Below are 21,507 nucleotides of genomic sequence, written 5' to 3' on the forward strand. Positions count from 1 at the left end.
ATGTGAATGGTACCCCCAGGAGTTGGGAAACACAAAAGGAAGGAAAAGAACGAAATAAAAGGGCATGTCACGGTCCTAGAGATCTATCATTAACTCTACTTGTAGAATTAGAGGTTTTGTAAAATTATTTAGCTCTCTGAAAACGGGGCCCCTTACAAGGTATGGACCTACTGCTCAATTTCCGCACATTCAACCACAAAAGGTGGCTGTTCTCGGAGAGAAAGCCATTCTCTCTCATGGTTTGACCTAGACGACTTCTCCTCCACCACCTTCATCTGCCGACTCCTCTTCCACAGAGTCAGCGATGACAGAACTGCCAGAGGGAAGAGTGTTTTCGCACCCCTCTCCCAAGCTCCCACCGCACTAGTACATGTTCTCCTCATCACACCGCCCTTCTGAATTGAAACCGTCTGCTTACTAATTGGTCCCCACCTCCACCCCCCTCACACATAAGCTCCTGAAGGCAAAAGAAGTGTTGCATTCACCACTGAGGTTCCACTGCCTAAAATATATAATAGACTCTAAGCCAATGTCTAATGAATAAATTTAATAAATAAACAAATGAGTCCTGGGAGAATTACACAAATTTAGAGGGCAAAGAGAAGGCATCCAGTGATCTTCAAAGTTCCCTCCGAGTCCCAGATTCTGATTCTAACAGAGCCAGCGGGTATGGTCATAGCCCATCAGAGGGCCACAGCAGGGACTGTCCCCCGTATAACTGGCAAGACCACAGAGCATCAGACTCTACATACCAGTGTAAGTGAGAGGGCACTTGCACGCTGGAAGTGGCAATACAGCAGAAGGGGTGAGGATGTGGGCCCTAAAACAAGATGGTCCGGGTTCAAGACCCAGCTCTGCCACTATGAGCTGCTAGACCTCCAGCAAGTTAGCTAACCTAGCTAACCTCCTTGGACCTCAGGGTTCTCATCTGTAATACGACAGTGTATGTCAAAGCATTGTGATATTGTATTAAATGAGTTAATGTGTAGAAACTGCTTAGAGCAATCCATGGCACAACGTACGTCCAAAAAGATGCTAGCTCTTATCGTTACGACTTGGATTCCTTCCATAAGGCATTCTGCTACTGAAGGAAATTCAGTATAATCTGAATCTGGGTTGGAATCCTCCACACCTCCTTCAGAGACCGGACAAAGTGGGGATGGGAACCGTCTACTGTGAATGGAGACCCAGCTCCACTGAAGTCATGAGGGAACACGGCAGCCTTTGTCTCATGGGGAAAGTCACTGCACAGATCAACAACTCAGAAGAGATGCCACCTTGTGCAGATGCTGCCTCCCTCCTGCTCTTTTCTGAAAGAACGAGGCAAAACAAAACAAAGGAACAAACAGGGCCTGCCTTCTCCAGAGTTCCACCCCACAGGGGAGTGTGCTTCAGGACCATTATGCTATGGGCTTCATGGAGATTACTACCAAACAACGATACAGAATCCAGACAAAATGCTTTAAAAAAAAAAATATTCTCAAGTTGCTAATCATTCAACTCTATCCCCTATGGTCCCTCTAGCTTTTCATATCACTTTTAAAAGCAAAGCAGCTTTGATTTTCTCTTATTCAAGTTCCTCAAAAGCTGATGATCTTTCTACCCAAAAACCCTCTCCTCAAATGACTGAGTACTCTTTACTCTTTACTTTGTCCTTTGGGTAGGAACTGTGTTTTCACCAGGCTGCCAGGCAACCATCTGGGTACAGAATGAATGCATGCTTTTAACTGCTGACCCTGGCACCCCCAATCATGGGCTAGCCCTCAGATTTTCATCACACAGTCATAGAGCATCTTTTGTGCTCTGTGTCAGAGAGGCAGTGGGACACCACCCCAAGGATTTCCCAATGTATTATACTTTCTACACGTCAAAGTGAAGATCTGGAAGCTGCCTATAACCTCGTCTTTGCAAACAAAGGTGCCTCACACCATTGATCCCTTTGCAATGGCCACATGAATCAAAAGGCCTTCTCCCCCCTGCCCTTCACTATAAGACTGGCATTGGAAAGAAGAGAGTAGATGATAAAAGAAACCTTTGGTAGAAATGACACAAATGCAAAGTAAAATAAACCCGTAACCCCCAGAGCCTACAAAGGCCCAAGAGGACCAAGAGAAACTGGAAACAGAGGCTGGAGATGAGCCTGAAAAAGCGTCCACAGAAACTCCATATAGAGAGTCCAGATTTAGATTGACTTTGACACCATTTGGCCCGTCTGAGCCAGACAACATGAATTTCTGTGTGGGATTTGCCCTCCAGTGGTGCTGGTTACAGACTCTAGGTACTGCTGTTTACAACTGTTTTTAGGACAGGTGGCAGGTTCCCATGTTAACATTTTATTACATGAATCTAAACACATTGCCTCTAGAAGATACGAAAATATATGCAAGCAAATCTTGAAATAAGACTACTTTAGAGGGATTTCCACAGGATCAGAGTGCCACCCTTGTGTTACAGATGGGTCAACTCCCAAAAGTTGATCTGTTATTTACTTGGCTCTAGAAACTCAATTTCCAACAGAAACCGTAACCTAAAATTGAAAAGACAATGGACCGTTAAAGAAAATTATATACAGAGGAAATAAATCTCCCAATGAGATATCATCTCACACCCGTCAGAATGGCCATCATCAAAAAATCTACAAACAATAAATGCTGGAAAGGGTGTGGAGAAAAGGGAACCCTCTTGCACTGTTGGTGGGAATGTAAATTGATACAGCCACTATGGAGAACAGTATGGAGGTTCCTTAAAAAACTAAAAATAGAACTACCATACGACCCAGCAATCCCACTACTGGGCATATACCCTGAGAAAACCATCATTCAAAAAGAGTCATGTACCAAAATGGTCATTGCAGCTCTATTTACAATAGCCAGGACATGGAAGCAACCTAAGTGTCCATCAACAGATGAATGGATAAAGAAGATGTGGCACATATATACAATGGAATATTACTCAGCCATAAAAAGAAACGAAATTGAGTTATTTGTAGTGAGGTGGATGGACCTAGAGTCTGTCATACAGAGTGAAGTAAGTCAGAAAGAGAAAAACAAATACAGTATGCTAACACATATATATGGAATCTAAGAAAAAAAAAAAAAAAGGTCATGAAGAACCTAGGGGCAAGACGGGAATAAAGACACAGACCTACTAGAGAATGGACTTGAGGATATGGGGAGGGGGAAGGGTAAGCTGGGACAAAGTGAGAGAGTGGCATGGACATATATACACTACCAAACGTAAAATAGCTAGCTAGTGGGAAGCAGCTGTATAGCACAGGGAGATCAGCTTGGTGCTTTGTGACCACCTAGAGGGGTGGGATAGGGAGGGTGGGAGGGAGGGAGAAGCAAGAGGGAAGAGATATGGGAACATAAGTATATGTATAACTGATTCACTTTGTTATAAAGCAGAAACTAACACACCATTGTAAAGCAATTATACTCCAATAAAGATGTTAAAAAAATAAAAAGAAAATTATATAACGAGGAAATAAATCTCCCATAATTCCACTGCCCTAACATGATAATTTTCACACATTTAGTTCCAAGTCTTTTTATAGAGCTACATCTTTCTACAGTAATGCTCATGGATATAGATTCCACTTAGTATTTTGCATTTTGAATTAAGCATTCATAAACATAAGCCAACATTTCTGAAATCTTCATAATGATCACACAAATGCTAATCTAACACATAATATACTTTCTTTGGAGAACAATTCAACTGTTTATAACAACATGTTTATGAGAAAATACTTTCTGAGCATCAGTTTTGGGTTCTAGGAGTAGCAAATCTTCCTCCTGTGCTTCTGGCATCCTATCCCACACTTCCTTGATTTCCTGACCCCTGAGATATGAGGCATTTCCTGTTATGATGTCTTAGTCCAGTTGGGCTGCTATAACAAAATACCATAGACTGGGTGGCTTACACAACAGAAATTTACTTCTCACGATTCTGGAGGCTGAAAGTCCAAGACCAAGGTATGGCCGATTCAGTTCCTGGTGAGAACCATCTTCCTGGCTTGCAGATGGCCATTTTCTTGCTCTACTTTCACATGGCAGAGAGGGAGAGGATTAGTGTCCTTTCTCTTTTTATAAGGACACTAATCCCATCATGAGGGCTCTACCTCCCAAAGGCCCCCCCTCCAAAATACCATCACATTAGGGAGATAGGGCTTCAACATATGAACAGGGGTGGGGGGGTCACTGAATCTATAACATGGTTTCCCATATCTTCAGCAGGGGTGCTGCAGCACGGGGGAATCAGAGAAGTTCAGAGCAGGGATGGGGGCTACCAAGACTCAAAGTAGAGGGTGGGAGTTCTAGGAAGTTGGAGATGCTGACAGAAGCCGGGGTTTCCTATCTCTGGCCCACAGCCTGGACATCCCCAACCCTTTGTTTTTTTCTGTGAGCCTCAAGAATGTCTCCATCCATCTCTGCTTTCAAGGTACCATCTGTGTCTCCAGAATAGGGTCTCCTTTTCCCCAGGCTTGGCTGGTAAAACTGGAAATAACAAAGGGTGAACATCTGTGTTGTGCTTCTCCAGTCTTCACAGTAAGCGGGTCTCTGGGCACACAAAGGTCTGATGTGAGATTTATCCACATTCCAGATACAAGTGATCTTGGGCATATAAACTCCACAGAGGGAGATACCGGGGGAGGAAAAGCACCAGAGGAAAAGAAGGGGGGGCTTTGGTGAAGGAGGAGGGGGAAGGGAAGGGATGAGAGGAAGGAGCCTCAGTAGATGTCTCTCTGAATGATTCACTCATCCAATGACTGTTTACTGGGTACCAAACTATGGACCAGGCACTGTTCTAAGTACCTTGGATACATCAATGCACAAATAAAACTAAAAACCCTGCCTAAATGGAGCTTACTTTATAGTGGGGAAATACAAATAACAACCAAGAGGTATGGTAAGTAGGAAAATTAAATAGTATGTTAGGAAGTATCAAATACTATGGAGGAAAAGTAGACCATGTTAAGTAGACCAAGAAGGTTGAAAGGGCTGTTTACAACTTCCCATGGGGTGGTCTGATAGGTCTCATCGAGAAAGTGAGAAGCCTTGAAGAAGGTGAGAGAGTTAACCGCATGGTCATGTAGGGGCTGTGTGCTCTACAAGAGGGAATAGCCCGGGCAAAGACCCAGGGAGGAGCGTGCTTGGAGTGTTTGAGGCCAGCATGTTTGGGCAGCAAGTGAGGCTGAGGAGTAGCAAAAGATGAGGTCAGAGAGGGTCAAATCATGCAGGGCATGGTAAGAACTTTGACTCTGCAGGGTTTCGAGCAGAAGAGTGACGTGATCAAATTTCGTTTTAAAAGGCTCACACTGGCTGTTGTGTGGAGAACAAACAAGGGGAACACAAGGAGACCAGCTAGGGGGACACTGCAGTCATCCAGCAGAGAAATAGTGGCGCCTTAGGTCAGGGTGGGACCCGTGGTGAGAGCAGAGGGTGGATTCCAGATCTAGTCTGAAGACAAAGCAACAGGACTATCCGGTGAATTGGATAGAAAGAGAGTGGTTAAGGATGTGTGCAAGGTTTTAGCCTCTCAAGGTGTGGTCAACAGACACAGAGAAGCAGATTGAAAGAAACAGGACTGCAAGTTGGAGACCCATTGGAAGGCTCCTGCCTAATCTAGACACAAGATGATGAAGGAGTGAACAAGGCTGGTGGTAGAGGGGATGTAGAGAAACTGATGGATTTTAAAGGTTGGGATAAAATTGACAGTAAATCAAATTAAAATTTCAGATAAGCATTGTGTAGCAGTTTCCCCAATAGCCATTCTTTCTTCCCTTAGTGGTACAGAATTTTTAAGTGGATATATGGGTGCCCAGCTAAAGATTACATTTCCCAGATTCTCTTGCAGCTAGGTATGGTGTATGACCAAGCTCTGGACAACTGGATGTGAATGGAAGTGATATTTGCAACATCCAAATTGTGTATTTTCCCTACCAACTGGCTTCTGTATGGAATTATGGCAGAGCCTAGAAGCAACCATCTTGGACCACGAAATGTAAGATGCACACTGAGGATGGCAGAGCAACAAAATCAAGCCACATACCAACCTGCGATTGCCTACCCAGACATATTTATGTGAAAAATACACTTCTATCTTGTTTAAGCCTCTGAGTCTGGGGTTTACTTTGTTAAAGTTGCCTAACCTTTAGCCTAACTAATACAAGTTCTTTTAGCTGTTCCAAGCACAAAGCCCTAACACCAAATGTTATCAATCCCATGAAGTCAGGACAGTATTTGACAGGGAAGGATTTAATTCCAACCTGCCTCTGCTTGTTTGTTCTTAAAATATCTGAACAGTATTTGAGCTTCGATGCCCTGAGTCACTGCACAAGAGGCTTAGGTCTAGAGCAAACTGCTGCTTATGGAAATAATGTTCACTTAATAATGCATTGCTTCTTTATCAATCAAGGAGGCCCAACCCAACATCACATCTCAAGCAGAGGTCTCAGGAAGACACATTATGTTATCGGCCTTTGGGACACAAAACAGCATCTGCAACAGACTTCTAATTCGGTGTACAACCCAGCCATCACCTCCTGATTGATCAGTGAGCCAAGTGTGTGATGACAGACCGCCCCCCCCCAACCCAAAGGAGGCAAGATCAAGTTCTAAACTGGCACCGAACAAAGACATACTTTAGTCAAAGGCAAATCCCAGCTGTGTGGGAGTCTAATAAATTACCACTGCATATAGAAGGATTGAGCTAAAACCTGCGTGGCCTCAGATGTGCAGCCAGCGCTGTAGTGCAGGCCCCCAGGCCTTTACACGTTCACTAATCTAGATGCATCTAGTCCACATGAGAAGGCGGTCACCACGCCTTGCAGTTTAAGAAGGCCCCGCTGCATGAAATGCGCTGGTCCGTAATCACAGCGACTGGACCAAGCACCCTTAATTCACTCTTTCCCTGACCATCAAGCTCAAGAGATCAAAAAACTGCAAAGAACTAGGTGAAGAGTCAGTGGAAGCTTATGGCAAAAAATCATTGTTGGCATGTGGATCAAAGGAGGAGGTTGACCCACTCTGGGAAATACAATGCCCCCCTGCAGTGAAATGCCCTGAAGTCCAGGATGATTAAGGTCAAGTAGGTGTATTTCCTCCCAATAGGCTATTTGTAGCCATTTCTCTAGGCAACGAGAGCATGAGGCTAACTGTAAAGCAGTCACATTAAGATTCATAAAATTGAGAGGAAAGGGGTTAGGACTCGATTGAGATCATTCAAAGAGCAAATATTTACTGAGCATCTCAAGTCAGGCGTAGAGAATATTGTGTGACAAGACAGTCTCTGTCCTCAAGGTGCTCAGGATCTAGTGTGGAAGACAAACCAACCAGCCATGACAAGAGGGTGCGCAGTGCCAAAAGGAAAGAAACATGGAGTGAGCAGACAAATGGGAGGGGACTCAAGTCTAGTTTGGGGAGTGGGAATAGAACATCCCTTCCCAAAAGAGGCCAGAGATAAGCTGGGGCCAGCAACGTTTTGATGGCTCACTTGCTACTACATGAATAGGATGGGGATGATTCGTCCTATGAAGATACTCTATAAAATGGGGTTGATAATTGCCTGTTTAATGTAAGTAAAATATGTCTGATGTCTTGTAATATGTAATCAAAGATTTACTCTGTTGCCACAATCTACATGGATAACAGAAGAGGTCATTATGTAAATTTTAGAAGAAAGGTACAATATTAGTTTTGTTTGTTTTTTTTAAAAAGGGAAGTTGAAATTGATGTATTGCTGAATTTGCATCAATCAGAAAATCTAGACTCCTGTAGGGAACTTGGAATCATCCAGTTCCAGTTCTGTCATCGTTCTGAATATGCCTGAATCAGTCAAAGCAGATATGAATGAGAATTGTCATTGTTTGATTCAGTGGACTGAAAATCTGGAGGTGGGCTTCCTCTGCCTACTTCTGCAACAAATGACAATCTCTGTGGTATCACTTGACTTTCTCAGCCTGCCTCTACATCTGAAAATGAGAGGCTGGATGAGAACAATGGTTTTCAAAAACTTTTTTTTTTTTTTAATGACAATCCACAGCGAAAACTGGTATTTCACATGGTGACTTGGTATAATACTTATCTTTATTAAGTTTAATACATTTACTATTTTTTCATTCTATTCTAACCCATTTCTTTAACATAAAAATGCTGGTTAGACCCAAGCTAATTTCACGTCCAACAATTCCAGACTAGGTCATATCTAAGGGAGCTTCCAACCCTGATTCTGGAACTTGTCAACACGATCATCTAATATTTAGTGCCGTACAGTTTTCAAAATGATTTCACCCCTGTGATCCTCACAGCAGTGGTGTGACATGGGCAGAGAGGCTAATGAGATTCAGCACAGATCGCACGGCGAGATTATGGCAGAGCAGGGACCAGACCCTGACTGCACACCAGCAGTGATGGTTGGCCTGTTCAGTAGCTCTTCTTCTCTCAGAGAATTCCATCTCCTGATGACCCTCTGCCCTCAAGCTTCAACTTAAATGCCTCTCCTGATCTGTCAAAAGCGGGAGGCAAACCCAGAGAACATGCTCGAAGAATGTAATGTCAGCTTTCATGTTCATGCCCTTGTAACACCCTTCAGGAACTACCCAGTGCCAGCCACAAATGCAAGAAACTCGGTCCCTGCCCTGGAGGAGCTCAGAGTCTAGCAGAAAAAAATCCACCCACAGACCCACCCACTAAGTACTGGTCCCTTTCAAAGCTGCCCTTCTCTTGTTTTCTCAGTGATAACCTCAGTTGTTCTGTTTAACTCAGCAAGTCTCCCCATCTGGCTGATGGAAAGTGCCAAGCGCCAAGCCTTCCCTGGAGACTCTCTGAGCGCTGGAGATCAGCAGGACAGCGAGAGGGTGGCACCCCAGTGGGGAGTGAGGGGCGGCTCCTAGGCAGTGCTGCTCCCTCCATTGTCCCCCTCCCTCCCCAAGGGCGAATGCGGGAGGCCAACAGCCTCTCTCAGCAGCACTCCAGATACCCTGCTCACCCCAGACCAGCGTCAGCTGACTTCAGGGATATATAAAAAAATCTTTAACATCATGAAAAGGTCAGTCCCTTAGATTTATGGAAAATGTCCCATTTATATTATTTAGGAGGAAAAAAATTACATCAAGAACAAGGGCAAGGGGCAAGAGTGCTTTTAGGGAACTATAAACCTAGGGCTAAAAAAAAAAAAAATGAGACATTCAAGTCCTTCTTTTATTTTTTTTAACTATTCATAAAGCATTAAGTGCTAACTGTAATATGCCAGTATTTCTAAAGCAATGATTGTTCAAACCATCACAGTCAGTAGTGGGAATTTATTATTTTGCTTTCCAGCATCTATCCCTCCTCCCTCTAATGAAAATACACAGATTTACTGGGGGACGGGGTGGGGAGCCATATCCCCTTTATTCTAAGCCAGTTGGTATGGGTGCGCCTAACCTAAACTCTCTCTTTAAATCCAGGGGTGAGCCCTGACTTACTTAAGTTATGGTGACCGGTTTGGGGATGGAAGGGAATCCAATCAGAGTCCATGAGACAGAAAGACTCTTTTTCTGAGGCTCCAGAGAAAGTGTCCTTTCTCTTCCACAGGAGCTACCAGAAGAAAATGTCTTTCTATCCCTGGATGGTGTGGTATGAAAAAAGGAGATGGGGGACTGTGGCAGAATCCGGGTGAGAGGCTCTACTGGATGGAGACTGAGGATGCAGCTGACCTTGCAAAAGCAGAGCAGGGAGCCAGAGAGAACCTGCATCCTTAGGGATGCCATCTGGACTGCTGGGTCAAACCCTTCCTTCCTCTAGATATTTAGCTAAAGAAATCTCTTATTTGCTAAGCCCGTTTGAGCTGAGTTTTCTAACACTTGCTACCAAAGTAAATTTAAATTCATAAAACACCTTACCTATCCCAAAGTAGTAATATACAAAGGATTTAGGTTCTCTGGGGGGAAGCAGGGATTGTAGTGTGATAGATGGAGGTTGAGAGAAAATTTTCTTTCTTAGCTTCTGTTAATTCTGCAGGAAATAATCACAATACCTAGTATCTATATAATTGTTCCTATTTCTCAAAAACACCTTTTCCACAATTCCATTGAATTTCACAATCCTGACTCCAAGAAATTATTCAAACTTTTATTTTGTAGTAATTACTTATTTACCAAGCACTTTATATAGTTTAAAATTTGATTTCAAGTTCAGTAATTCATTTGATTGTCACAATAACAGAATGTGGTAGGAATGGTGGGTCTGTCATAATATCCACTTTAAACAGGAGAAAGTTGAACCTCAGAGAAATTAAAGGAGATGCCCAAGCTAACTCAAGGAGGTGTTGAGAGACAGGCCTCAAATCCAGGTCTCTTGGTTTTAACACCAATGATACTAAACTCTACTCCCAGAAACAAGTGTATGCGCGCCTAAGCACTGTGTTAGCAGTGGGCTGAACTTGACCCAAGCACCAGAGGTCCAGACCCGGATTCCAGTGGCAGAGCCAGAACTAACTAGCTGGTGACCTTGGGCAAGTTCCCTTTGTCTTGTTTTCTCATTTGTAAAAGGAGAGGTTTGAATTAGGATCTGTGATGCCCTTTCAAGGTCTAAACGTTCCATAATTCTAGACTTTCTTGCCCCTGCTCAAATTAAAAATCTTTTTCTCAGAATAATTATAACCTTAGCTGACGTTTGTTCTCACTGGATGTCAGGTACTGTGCTAAGAACGCTACCTCCATTTTCTCTTTAAATCTCACAACACTCCCGAGACAACTGTTTCGCTTTTACAGACAGGTTAACTTGGACTGACAGAGGTTAAATGAACTGCCCAAGATCAACAGAATCAGCAAGCATCAAGGGGAGATCTGACCTCAAGTCAGACTGGCCATGAGGACCTTAACCCAGCCTATATTTGTTCTTACGAAAGAAATTAGGCTTCCTGCAGTACTGATTACCTCTTTCCACGCAGAAGAGGTGTGGTAAAAAAGCCAAACCGAGTTACACCAAGCCTCCCCAAGGCAAAAATGTAAAGCCGCTGGAAGGGCCTCTGGAAGGATCCTCCCCGGGCCCAGGGGGCGGGGCGCCCATCCCGCGGGCCGCAGAATAGTGGCTTTGGGCCATCCTACCCTCCCAGACTTTTACCTTGTTGAGATGCGGGTTCCTGGTGACATCGTATCCGCGCTTCTTCAGGGGCACCGGGCGCGCCGGGCCGGCCTTGGAGTGGCAGCCTCGGGCGGGCGCGGGGGGCTCCCAGTGCCGGACAGCGCTGCAGGCCCGGCCGGGTAGGAGAGCCAGCCGCGCGCCCGTGCCCAGCGCAGCGCCCATGGCCCTTGCGCAGACCTGGCACGGGGAGACACCAAGGTCAGGGGCGCCTTCCGGCCAGCCAGGATCCACGCGCGCCGCGGGGCACCGAGCCAGTGCCAGGGACGCGTGCTCCAGGAGAGGGCAGGGATCCCGCAGGGTTTAAGGCGCCAGCCCCCCGCCCCTCCCGCGCGGCCACCTGCGCGGCTCTCTCTTCTCGCTTGCGGTGCACAGGCCTCGCCAAGCCCCCGGCGAAGCGAAAGCAACCTCAGGAAGCGGTCTGGTGCGGGCCACAGCCCGCGCCACCCACGCCCCCATCCCCGAAGAGGAGAAGAGGCGACTGCGCGCCGAGGGATCCCCGAACCTCCAGCCCCGCTCGGTGGCTCGCCTAGGTCCCCTGCTTCCCCAGCCTACCTGCGCTGCGCCCGGAGCTGATGTCTACGCGGCCGGGCTCCGGGGCAGGCGGGGCGAGACGCAGCGGGGCCGTTATACCTCTCCTTCCAATGGCTGGACCGCGCCGGCGGCCGCGAGAGCGCGAGGCTGGTGCGTTCTGGAAAGAGCGGTCCCGAAACCTTGTTCTCAGTGCGGGGCCTCCCCTGAGGGCGCGCGAGGAGCGCCTCACAGCCGTGTGCATTTGCCTCCCCGGTGACAAAATGAAGCGTAGGATACTCCCTGAGCCTGTCCGTCTTGACAAGCCGTACGCACAGAGGGGGCTTAGCATTTAGGGATCAAGGTACCCTCTTACAGTCTCACCATTTGGAGAAGGCCCTGGCTTCTGGATAACGGGTAGAAACCCTCAGGCACCCAGCGCTGTGTTGTGTTGCGTTGTGCTGTCGAGTGCAACAGCCATTAGCCACACGTGGCTCCATACCTTTAAACAAATTACTTTGAATGGAATAATATTTAAACTCTAGTTCCTCAGTCACACTAGCCACATATCACGTGCTCAAGAGCCACTTGCACATAGTAGCTTTGGGACTGGATAGCGCAAATATGGAACATTTCCATCTTTGCAGAAAGTTCTATCAGACATCGCTGATATAGGGTCCCCAGTTACTAAGCAGGCTCCTGGGGACCCCACGGAGCCTGACATGAATTGTTGGGACCAGGTAAGAACCTTGGAGTCCATCTAGCCCTGAATTTAATTTTAATTTTACCCTTTTTCCACACAGTAGCCAGGAAATTCCTTTTAACACGAACCTTTCATTGTGTGTGGAATAAAATCCAGACTCTTTTTGGTGCCCACAGGTTATCCTGTAGGCTGGCTGCTGCCAACTTCTTCAGGCTTATCCCACTCCAGTCTCCCTCTCACTGAGCTCTGGCCACACTTGCTCCTTCCTGTGTTTCCACCCCATCCAATTCCCTCTCACCTCAGGGCCTTTGCACTTGCTATGGCCTCTGTTTGGAATGCTCATGCTCTCAAGTCTCCACTAAGTTGTCAACTCGAAGGCCTTTCCTCCACTCCATCCAACATCAGCCTCCACTAGGGACTAAGTAGTGAAGGATCTTTTTCCATTCTTAAAACTTAACACAGCCAGTAGTTAGCTCGTTTTTCTAATTGTTTATTGTCTGTCTTCCCCTAGAATGTAAGCTTCATGAGGAAAGGCTCTTTGCCTATAAACCTGTATCCTCACATCTAGCTCGGTGCCTCGTGCATAGTTGCACAATAAATAGTAGTTGGGTGAAGGAACGGAAGTGACAGCCGCTTTCATAAGGATTGTGAACCCTCAGACTGCTGGACAAATGACATGGTCCTCTACTCATTCCCCTTCAAACCTCCCGTGCAAGCAGCCTTCAGAATGTGCACTCCGGCTTTGTTCTAGGTACAAAGCAGGTATTGTGGCACTAGGGGCTGCCCCTGCCTGGATTCAGGATTCTCTCCTCTCCCTCAGAAACAATCATCTCCTCCTTCACTCTCTCCCCTTTCCAGTCCAATCTTCAATGCGCTGCTCAATTATCTATATAAAACATTACTTTCCAAAACAGAATTGAAATTACCAGGTGGGGGGATGGGATGAGGACCAAGATACAGATTTCCAGGCCCCTGCCACAAAGATTCCAGTTCAGTAGGGTTTAAATGCCTGAAGTCTGGTTTACTCTTGGACTGTACACTTACATAAACACATAAATGATCCTTTTTTTTTCTTAAACCAGCTTGAGTCAGATTTTTGGTTGCTTACAACCAAGAGTATTAACTGATACTTTTCCTCTCAATGCTGTTTCTATATCTGCCAAACTTCCCACCAGTTGACAAACATCTTGAGGGTAGACTGTGTGTGTGTGTGTGTGTGCCTGTGTGTATGTATGTGTGTGCTTCCATCTTTGGTACCTGACACATAACAAATCATCCAGAACTTTTGAATAGTCTGCCCTTCCTCGATACAACGACCGTTGTCTCACCTGGAGCACATTTAATAGGTAACCTCAGTCATTTGAAACTTAACTAGAAACCAGGATGTAATCAAAGGTTCCCAAATAAGCCAATATAATTTTTATACAATCTATTCACTAGAGCGCATACAGCTTACATCTAAGATTCTCTCACCTGTGGCCTATATTCTCTTAACCCAGATGTAAATCTAACCATATTGTTTTTCTTTCGCATGTGTTTGATCTTTGGCCAAGTTAAGGAAAGGTGCTGAAGGCAGGTTCACCAGCTGGAGCAGCAGAAGGCAGTGACAAGAGGAGAGGGCTGCTGTGTTCTACAGACCCAGGTTCTTTCTCCAGGGTGTTGGGCTTCTCTCCATGGAAGCACGAATACCACCACAAGAGCATCCCAGCCAGCGGAAAGGGAGAAGAGGAAGTGGAGGGCACTCCTTTAGGGAAATGATGCGGAAGTGGCACACATTACACCTACTCACGTTCTGCTGGTGAAACCTGTCACACAGTCACAGCAGCTACAAGGAAGCCTGGAAGTATTTTCTCCAGCAGGAAAGGCATATATACCCTCTGCTAAAGCTCAATAGGGGAGTCTACTACTAAAAGGAGGAAGGGGAGAATGATTCCTGGGGACTAGTAACTACCAGTCTGGATATAACACTCATTTTATATGAAAGTGTTTGGCGTAGAGTGGATGCTCAGAAACTGTTAACTATTATTATTGGCAGGTGTGGTTTCCATCCCTGGTTTCCTGGCACATTCCTTACTTTTAGACCTCAACATAGGATTACAGAGGCCAGGTTCAGAGCCATGGAAATATTGCAGAACTTCTTCAGCTCCATACTACTCTGACTTCCTTAGCAAGCCAGCCCTGTGGTCTGGTCCAGCACTAGATAGAACTGATGAGTCTCCATAATTTGTCTTGGTCTCTCTGCCTTCACATCCTATTTACTGACTTCTGCTATGGTTGTAATGCTACTTCCCGGGGTGGCAGGAAAGGAATCCCATTCCCATCCTCCCTGGCCAGAGTTCCCATATTCCCCTTGCATTTAGTACCTTTGCTCTATCATTGTGATTGCAGAGATTTGCACATGTATCTGTTGCACTACTAGATTGGGTTCCTTGAGGACTGGAACCACCATCTACAATTCTTTGCATCTCCAGGACCTGGGACAGTACCTGGCACCAAGAATGCCCTCAGTTTGTTGCACTAAATAAAACAGGTATGAATCAAATTTGTGCATACCCTTCTAAAAAGTGGACTTGTTGAAACCAAATTTGGTACGTTGGTAAAAGGGCAGGAAAGCAGCTTCAAATTAGGGTTTTAGTTCAGTTGACTGCCTTGAAACAAGACCACTTGTCTCTTGTAAGCAGATTTTAATGAGCCTCCCTATGTGTTTTTAAAAATGGAGGTGCATTAAAATAATTATTTTTCAGCTAATCCCATTGCTTCACACACGTATAATATTCTACGCAACATGTTATGAATGTGGTGAACTCTTTAATTCACATTGCTGCTAGGAATATTTGGAGACACTTCAACTCTGTTGTTTACACCGAAAGAGGATGGTGAAGAACATTTATTTCCCCCTTGTCCTCATACTCGCCACTCCGCATACATGCCCTGTGTTCTGGGTCTTTGCTCAAGCAGTTTCTTCTGCTCCCAACACCTGCCAGTTGAAGCCCTGCCCTTCAGCTTCACTCAAACACCACATCCTCCGGCAAGTCTTCTCAGATTCCTCAACCTGCAGCAGCTCGCCTTTCTCCCACGTGCTCCCCAAACTTTATCTGTGCCTCTCCTCTTGCACTTTTATAGTCCGTCTCACTGGGAAGTGATTTATTTATGTGCCCTTTTTCTCTGAGCCTCAAAGGAGGCTCCCAGAAGTAAAAGCAACAGCTTTTCATTCAGATAGTCCTGACTTCACCAGTGACCAGCTTGTGTGACCTTGGGCATTTTATGTGACCTCTTTAAACCGTATCATTTTCCTGGATTAGAAATTGGTATTCTAATATTATTTCCCACATTGGTTTTTGGTGGAGCAATGTAGTCATCTGTTTTTTTTAAAGCTCATTGTAATGCACTTACCACATGCCAGGCACGGTTCTAGGAGTTTATAAATATTAAACTCACTTAATAGTTAATAGTTAATAATATGAGTAATACTCTTTTTGTGTTTCTATGAAATACTGAGCTGGTTAGTGAGCTATCTACCTCGGCTCCAGATCTACCTTTCTACACTCTGGTTTATGGCTGGAGTTGGTACTCTGCAAACCAGTTCTTTGGGAGCAGCGGGTTTTCTATTAATTCCTGTCAATAGGGGGCAGTAGGGGGAGACTGAGGCTGGAGAGGGGAGATGTCCTCCTTTCTGTTTGCTTGCCATTATTTCCTTTCAGTATCCCCTCCAGCCACAGCCTTTCACCCACCATCAACCATTGGTCCCAGCCTCTTCCACGCTCTAGAACCAGCCTCACCAGGCTGCTGAAAACTTAGCAGTGGGTCACTTCCTCCATGGGTCCAGCTTCTGATGGTCCCAGCCTCTTCCCTTTTCTCCAGCCTTAGAAATGGGAGCTGCTTCCTACGGTTACTCTCTGTGGTTGCCCTTCCTTCTCATTCAGCCCTCTAACACCTGTGAAACCAGTTCTTTCTATTAAATTCTTTCTGTTGAGCTACACCTACTAGAGTTTTCTTGACTGGTACAATTATTATCTCCATTTTACAGATGAGGACATAAGACCTGGAGAGGTCAAATAACTCACTGAAGTGGGCCAGGATTTAAACCCAGGTTCCAGAGGCCATGGTGGTGACCGGGACACGAAGGGCTTACATTTGGGAAATGCTTAGCCTGGCCTGGTGGGCAAACACTAAATGGATAGCGATCATCTGATCTCCAATCATCATCCTCAATGTCACTCTCACCGTTGCATCCTACATGACAACTAGCACAAGGGTGGGTACACTAAATGCCCATGGAACTGAATTTGATACACCTGAATAGGGAAGGACAATGTGGCATAGAGGGACCACAGAGCCTCTGCATCTGATCCCTCTGACTCCCTCCTTTGGAGCTGTTTCCAGGGTAACGGATTCTCCTTCTCTTCTTATCCCTCTCTCCACCTCCCTGCCACCCTCCCCCAGTCCCTTAAGTGGGAATAAACAGTCCTCTGACATTCTGAAAAAGTCACAAGGAGAAATGAAAGAGTAATTTTGTTGGGTAGCAGAAGAAAACATGTTTCTTATTTTTCTATTGCATTGCATTAGAAAAATAATTTTTCTATTGCATTTCTTATTTTTCTATTGCATTGCATTCTATTTCTCTATTCCTCTGTTGCAGTGCCATAATTTTGTGATAGCTAATTTTAACAAGAGAAGAATATCTTTGAACTAACCACATTTCTAATAGAGGTGGCTGCCAGATCCAGTTACGGCTGCGTACTGTTATCACAAAACACTCTGAAATCATTATTTATAAACTCATTCAGCCTTCTGTTCAAGCAATTGTTGTACCAAACATAACTGCTTCCAGATAGAAGGATATAACATACTGCATTTTTTTCTCATCAGACTCCTTGCGTGATTCTCATCTAGTTCTGCACTAATCCTGAACAGGCTCACTTCCCTTCCTGGCCTGACCTACAGGCCAGCCTTTATTTTCATGGCTGGTTTAGGCACAAACAATTTATAATCCATTTCATACATGCCCCCGCTTCCGTCCCGCAGCAAGAATGCCAAGAGGAAAATGCTCTTGATCAGGGTGACCAGGGAGAGAACGAATAACCAGCACTTCTTGTGTATTCTCTAGGTCTCTGGGTTTCTCAGAGGTTGCTTTTAAAAATCTATTTTCTGCCCCTCTTGAAACACTCTATTCAATCACTCAGTTCTCTGACAGCCAGCAGGCCATCCTTCCCTTCTGCTCCCAGCCCCTCGACCTCACACAAAAGTTAGACAAAGATGCAAGAGGGAGGAGATATGGGAATATATGTATATGTACAGCTGATTCACTTTGCTATAAAGCAGAAACTAACACACCATTGTAAAGCAATTATACTCCAATAAAGATGTTAAAAAAAAAAAAAAGTTAGACCAAAAGGCAACTGTTTGAAAAAGGCAAGATGCGGAAACAGAAATTCATGGCAGCAGCTGCTAGGCTAAGCAGCTGATAAAGGGGAACAAATTTCTGCCCTGGGTGTTTGTTCGGAGGTCAGGGCGGTGGCTCAGCGGGGTGAGGGGCGGGCTCTTTGTCCGCGGTGTGATTCGCCCATCTGGCCCATTCAGCATCCCCTGCACCCGCTGACCCCTGATTCACCAGCTCAGCTCCTTCCCATCTTCGGCTCTGAGCTTGTTAAACTGTAATGAGCATAGCCTCCTGCTTCCTCGTTGACTTTGCAACAGTCCGGACATACTTCCATAATGGGGGGGAAAATGGTTTTCCCTGTTGACAGTCTTATTTCTCAGTGGGACAAAAATCCTCAGCTTTCTGGAGGAATCTTAAGGATCTCACTAGAGTTTGGCTTATTTTTGCTTTCAGTGTTTTTCAAGTATGTTTCCTTTATGTATATAATTAGTGAGATTGACAAACCTAGTCAATTCCTAGTGAACAGTGATAAGGTTCTCTTCAGCTCTTATCGCTTCAGTTGGCTTTTGTTTTCCCTTCTCACAAGACTTAACCACTCGACCCCTCCCCTCAGGTCTTATTCAGCCTTAAATACCCCTGCTGAATTCACTGAGCCTTTCCCCGAAGAGATGTAATTTGTTTCCTTTGTGGATTCACAGGTTAGAGCTTCAACTTGTATGGTTTATTATTGCACTGGATGTTATCTGTGTCATCAGGCAGCCCACAGAGCAAGCATTCACTGGGCTGTGAAACCAAATGTGGATTCTGACCAAAAGGTCAGTGTTTCTCCCTCCAGGTCATACCAATTATTCCCCGCAAGCCACTCATTATCAGGAAAATGCGTGCTTCTCAGAGCAGGCAGATTTAGTTCTCCTCAGCTTGAATTTGGGGCTTGGTTTCAAATCTAAAAGACTGGCTTACAAAGGGTACAGTGGAGACTGATCCAGCAGCATCCAAGTGATATGGACAGGAGAGACACCTTTTTGCTTTTCAGCCATCGGAATTAGCTCCACTTCGTTTTATGTTTTTGCAGGCTTGACCCTGCTGTTTCAAAGCAGGTTTTGAGATTTGAGCTCCAACAACATGTTATTTAACACTTTAATTTGCACAGTAAAATAAGGGATAGAAACCATGGTCACCGTTTCAGGCTGTTGTCTCAGATTTTTGCCAATATAAATTTCAACTTCTTTGTATAGTAGCTGAAAGCTTTCTCTTTGGAGGCTGATACATCTGGGTTTGGATACTCACTAGCTGTGTGATCTCGGGAGATTTACTAGATCTTTCTGAACCTCAATTTTCTTATCTATAAAATGAGGATGACAGTAACAGTATTTAACTCATAAAATGGTTGTGAGGATTAAATACCTGGTACACAGTAAATCTGCAATAAATAGTAATTATTGCTATTTCAATGCTTCCTCTGTGTTCCCACAGAACAATTCTGGGTATATCATAATTGCTAAATAAACATTGGTTAAATTGCACTTGACTAAATTTTCAAAGATCCAGCTTTCAAAGAATCAATGTGAAATACTGGTATATCTCCAAGGTGGGTAATACCCAGAGTAGAGGCTGAATGTTCAGTGAGTTTTAGCTGTATTTTAATTATCATAGAAAATACACACACACACACACACACACAGTATAAAGCTTTTAGATACCATTTAAATGGATGTTGAATGTCTCCTGGGCTCCCCCATCTCACGTTGCAGGTAAGGTCACTTGCACCACTAGCCTTTAGTTTGCTAGATCTACGTCCCTCCACCTATCAAATGCCAAGGCCTCAGCTCACTCCAACTTTGTGCATATCTAGGATTCTGCCCAGCAGAGAGGCAGGTTTTATAATTTGAATTACACGCATGGCTCTGCTGCTTCCCTTCTGCCCACTGGGCTGTGGCCATCTGTTCCAGTCCCCAGCACTGCTGCAACTCTGCTCAGATCCCTGGCGAGTGACACTGACCACTGTAACTTCTGAAGCTGCTTTCTTGGCTGGTACTGCTTGAAACTCTGCTATTTCTACCTGTCCCTGCATTTCTGTGGTTCCCCACGTTTTCTCTTCTGCTGGAGAGTCTTCTAGAGTCTAGCTCTCTCGGTGGTGGCAGGGGAAGGTTGAGATGAAGGTCTAGGACACCTCTCAACACGATTCTTTCAGATTTACCACTCCCTTGGAAGAGTGCAGATCCCTGGACCTCGACAGATTTGGTCATTACATCTCTCCCCTTCTCAGGGCGCACAGATGGTCCTGGGGGGAGATGGGGCAAAGTGGATTCCAGGACAGCCTCATATGTACTCTGAACCTCTGCTTCCTCCTGGCCAGCCTATCCTGGAAACTGTTTAAGTTTTTCTGGAGGAAAGGCATTTTCCCTATCTATATTCAAGCTTCGGTAGGTCCACCGGGTTTAATACACACGTATATCAATCAGTTGTAATTAGGCTCAAGTTTTTCTTCATGAGACTCCAAGGCCACATGCAAATCAGCAATGTGCCCAGACAGTGATTTAAATGTTCCGAGCATCCTGTCACATTTAAGACGTTTGTCTGTCTGGAGCATACAGAGGACTGACCTCCAATAGGAGCTGTGTAAATTCAACAGAACAGCCTCCAAATCCAAGCTCTCACCCAGTCGAGATGCCCTGCCACATGTCCTTAAAAATATTTGCTTTAACAAGATGTGTGACAGAAATGAAGGGAGGAATTGGAATTTCTTTACAAGTCAGGAGAATTATCAAAGTGGAGCTGGGAGCTTTCTAAAACTCCTGGTAATTACAGAGTACATGAAATTACATAATTCTCACATTGGAAGGGACCTTAGAGATCATCTAGGTTTTATAATAAATCAGTGATGGTGCCAAGAATAGAAACTTTGCTCTCTGCGAAGGGCTTTCTGGATGCGAGAAGACACTTAGCATCCCTGCAGAGGGATTTCTAATGAAACGGAGAAAACCTTCCCCTTTGAGGAAGAAGACCATTCCTTATGATGAAAAAGAATGATGACATTCAGCAGCCTTATTTTTCAGCTTTTATCAAGCCTCATGTTTCAGAAAGAAAATGTCTCCTTTATAAGAAGAAAGTGAGAGACTGGATTCATACATAATCCACATGCTGAGCACTGGAGCTATCACAGAGAGAAAATTCATGGCAATTAACAGACTCTAAGTCAGGGATGTTTGATCTAATCACAAGTTCCAACTAGCTCTAACCAAGCCAAAAAAATGAAAATCCTGGATAGAATAAGAATTGATTGATAACAGATGAGAATTAGTAGAGAAGATATCAAATTGGAACAATATGTTTACATTTCTTAAATCTTGCTTACTGTCCTATATATTGTACAACAGGATATTGAATGGGATTTTTCTTATTATGTCAGGATTTCAGCTAAAGCCCCAACCTAAGGGCAATAGGTGGTACCCCTCATTCTGTAAAGAAACCAAGGAACCATTAGACATGGCCTCCAGGAGTGCTCTAAGGATCCAAATGGATCCTCCAGCTATCACCCCCGTTGGCAGAAGATGAGAGCCCAGGGCTCCTTTCTTGTTGTTGGTAGACAAAGAAAGAAGCCTCCCAGGGGACCACACCTGGAGATGAGTGCTGCTCTAAGAGGGCGGGCTAGCATCTCAGTCTCTGGCTAGAGGCTTACTGAGCAGCCCGCTTCGGTGGCTCATGAGAGAGCCTGAGCTGTGGCCCCAGGAGGTGGGAAATTCTGTAGCCAGAGGCTGACCAAAGCAGTCAGTGATGGTGGGAGAGGA

The 21,507-nt window shown here is 45.0% G+C and overlaps 1 protein-coding gene across 3 annotated transcripts in view; it reads right to left on the reverse strand.

Annotated features, from left to right (window-relative positions):
* ME3 (malic enzyme 3) overlaps positions 1-21,507 on the reverse strand; it is a 327,148-nt gene that overhangs the window by 190,906 nt on the left and 114,735 nt on the right. Inside the window, exons 1-2 of one of the 3 annotated variants that reach the window (XM_082340457.1) lie at positions 11,682-11,830; positions 11,109-11,306 (exon numbers count right to left, since the gene is read on the reverse strand). The exons of 1 other annotated variant lie outside the window; for it this stretch is intronic. In XM_082340457.1, coding sequence (XP_082196583.1) covers positions 11,109-11,291 — 183 coding nt within the window. In that variant the 5' untranslated portion in view covers positions 11,292-11,306; positions 11,682-11,830. Of the gene's footprint in view, positions 1-11,108; positions 11,307-11,631; positions 11,651-11,681; positions 11,831-21,507 lie in introns of those variants that run through there. One more of the 3 variants, XM_082340458.1, reaches the window with a different exon arrangement.

The sequence above is a fragment of the Balaenoptera borealis genome (genome assembly GCF_965194805.1).
Source record: "Balaenoptera borealis genome assembly, chromosome: 11".
NCBI lineage: Eukaryota > Metazoa > Chordata > Mammalia > Artiodactyla > Balaenopteridae > Balaenoptera > Balaenoptera borealis.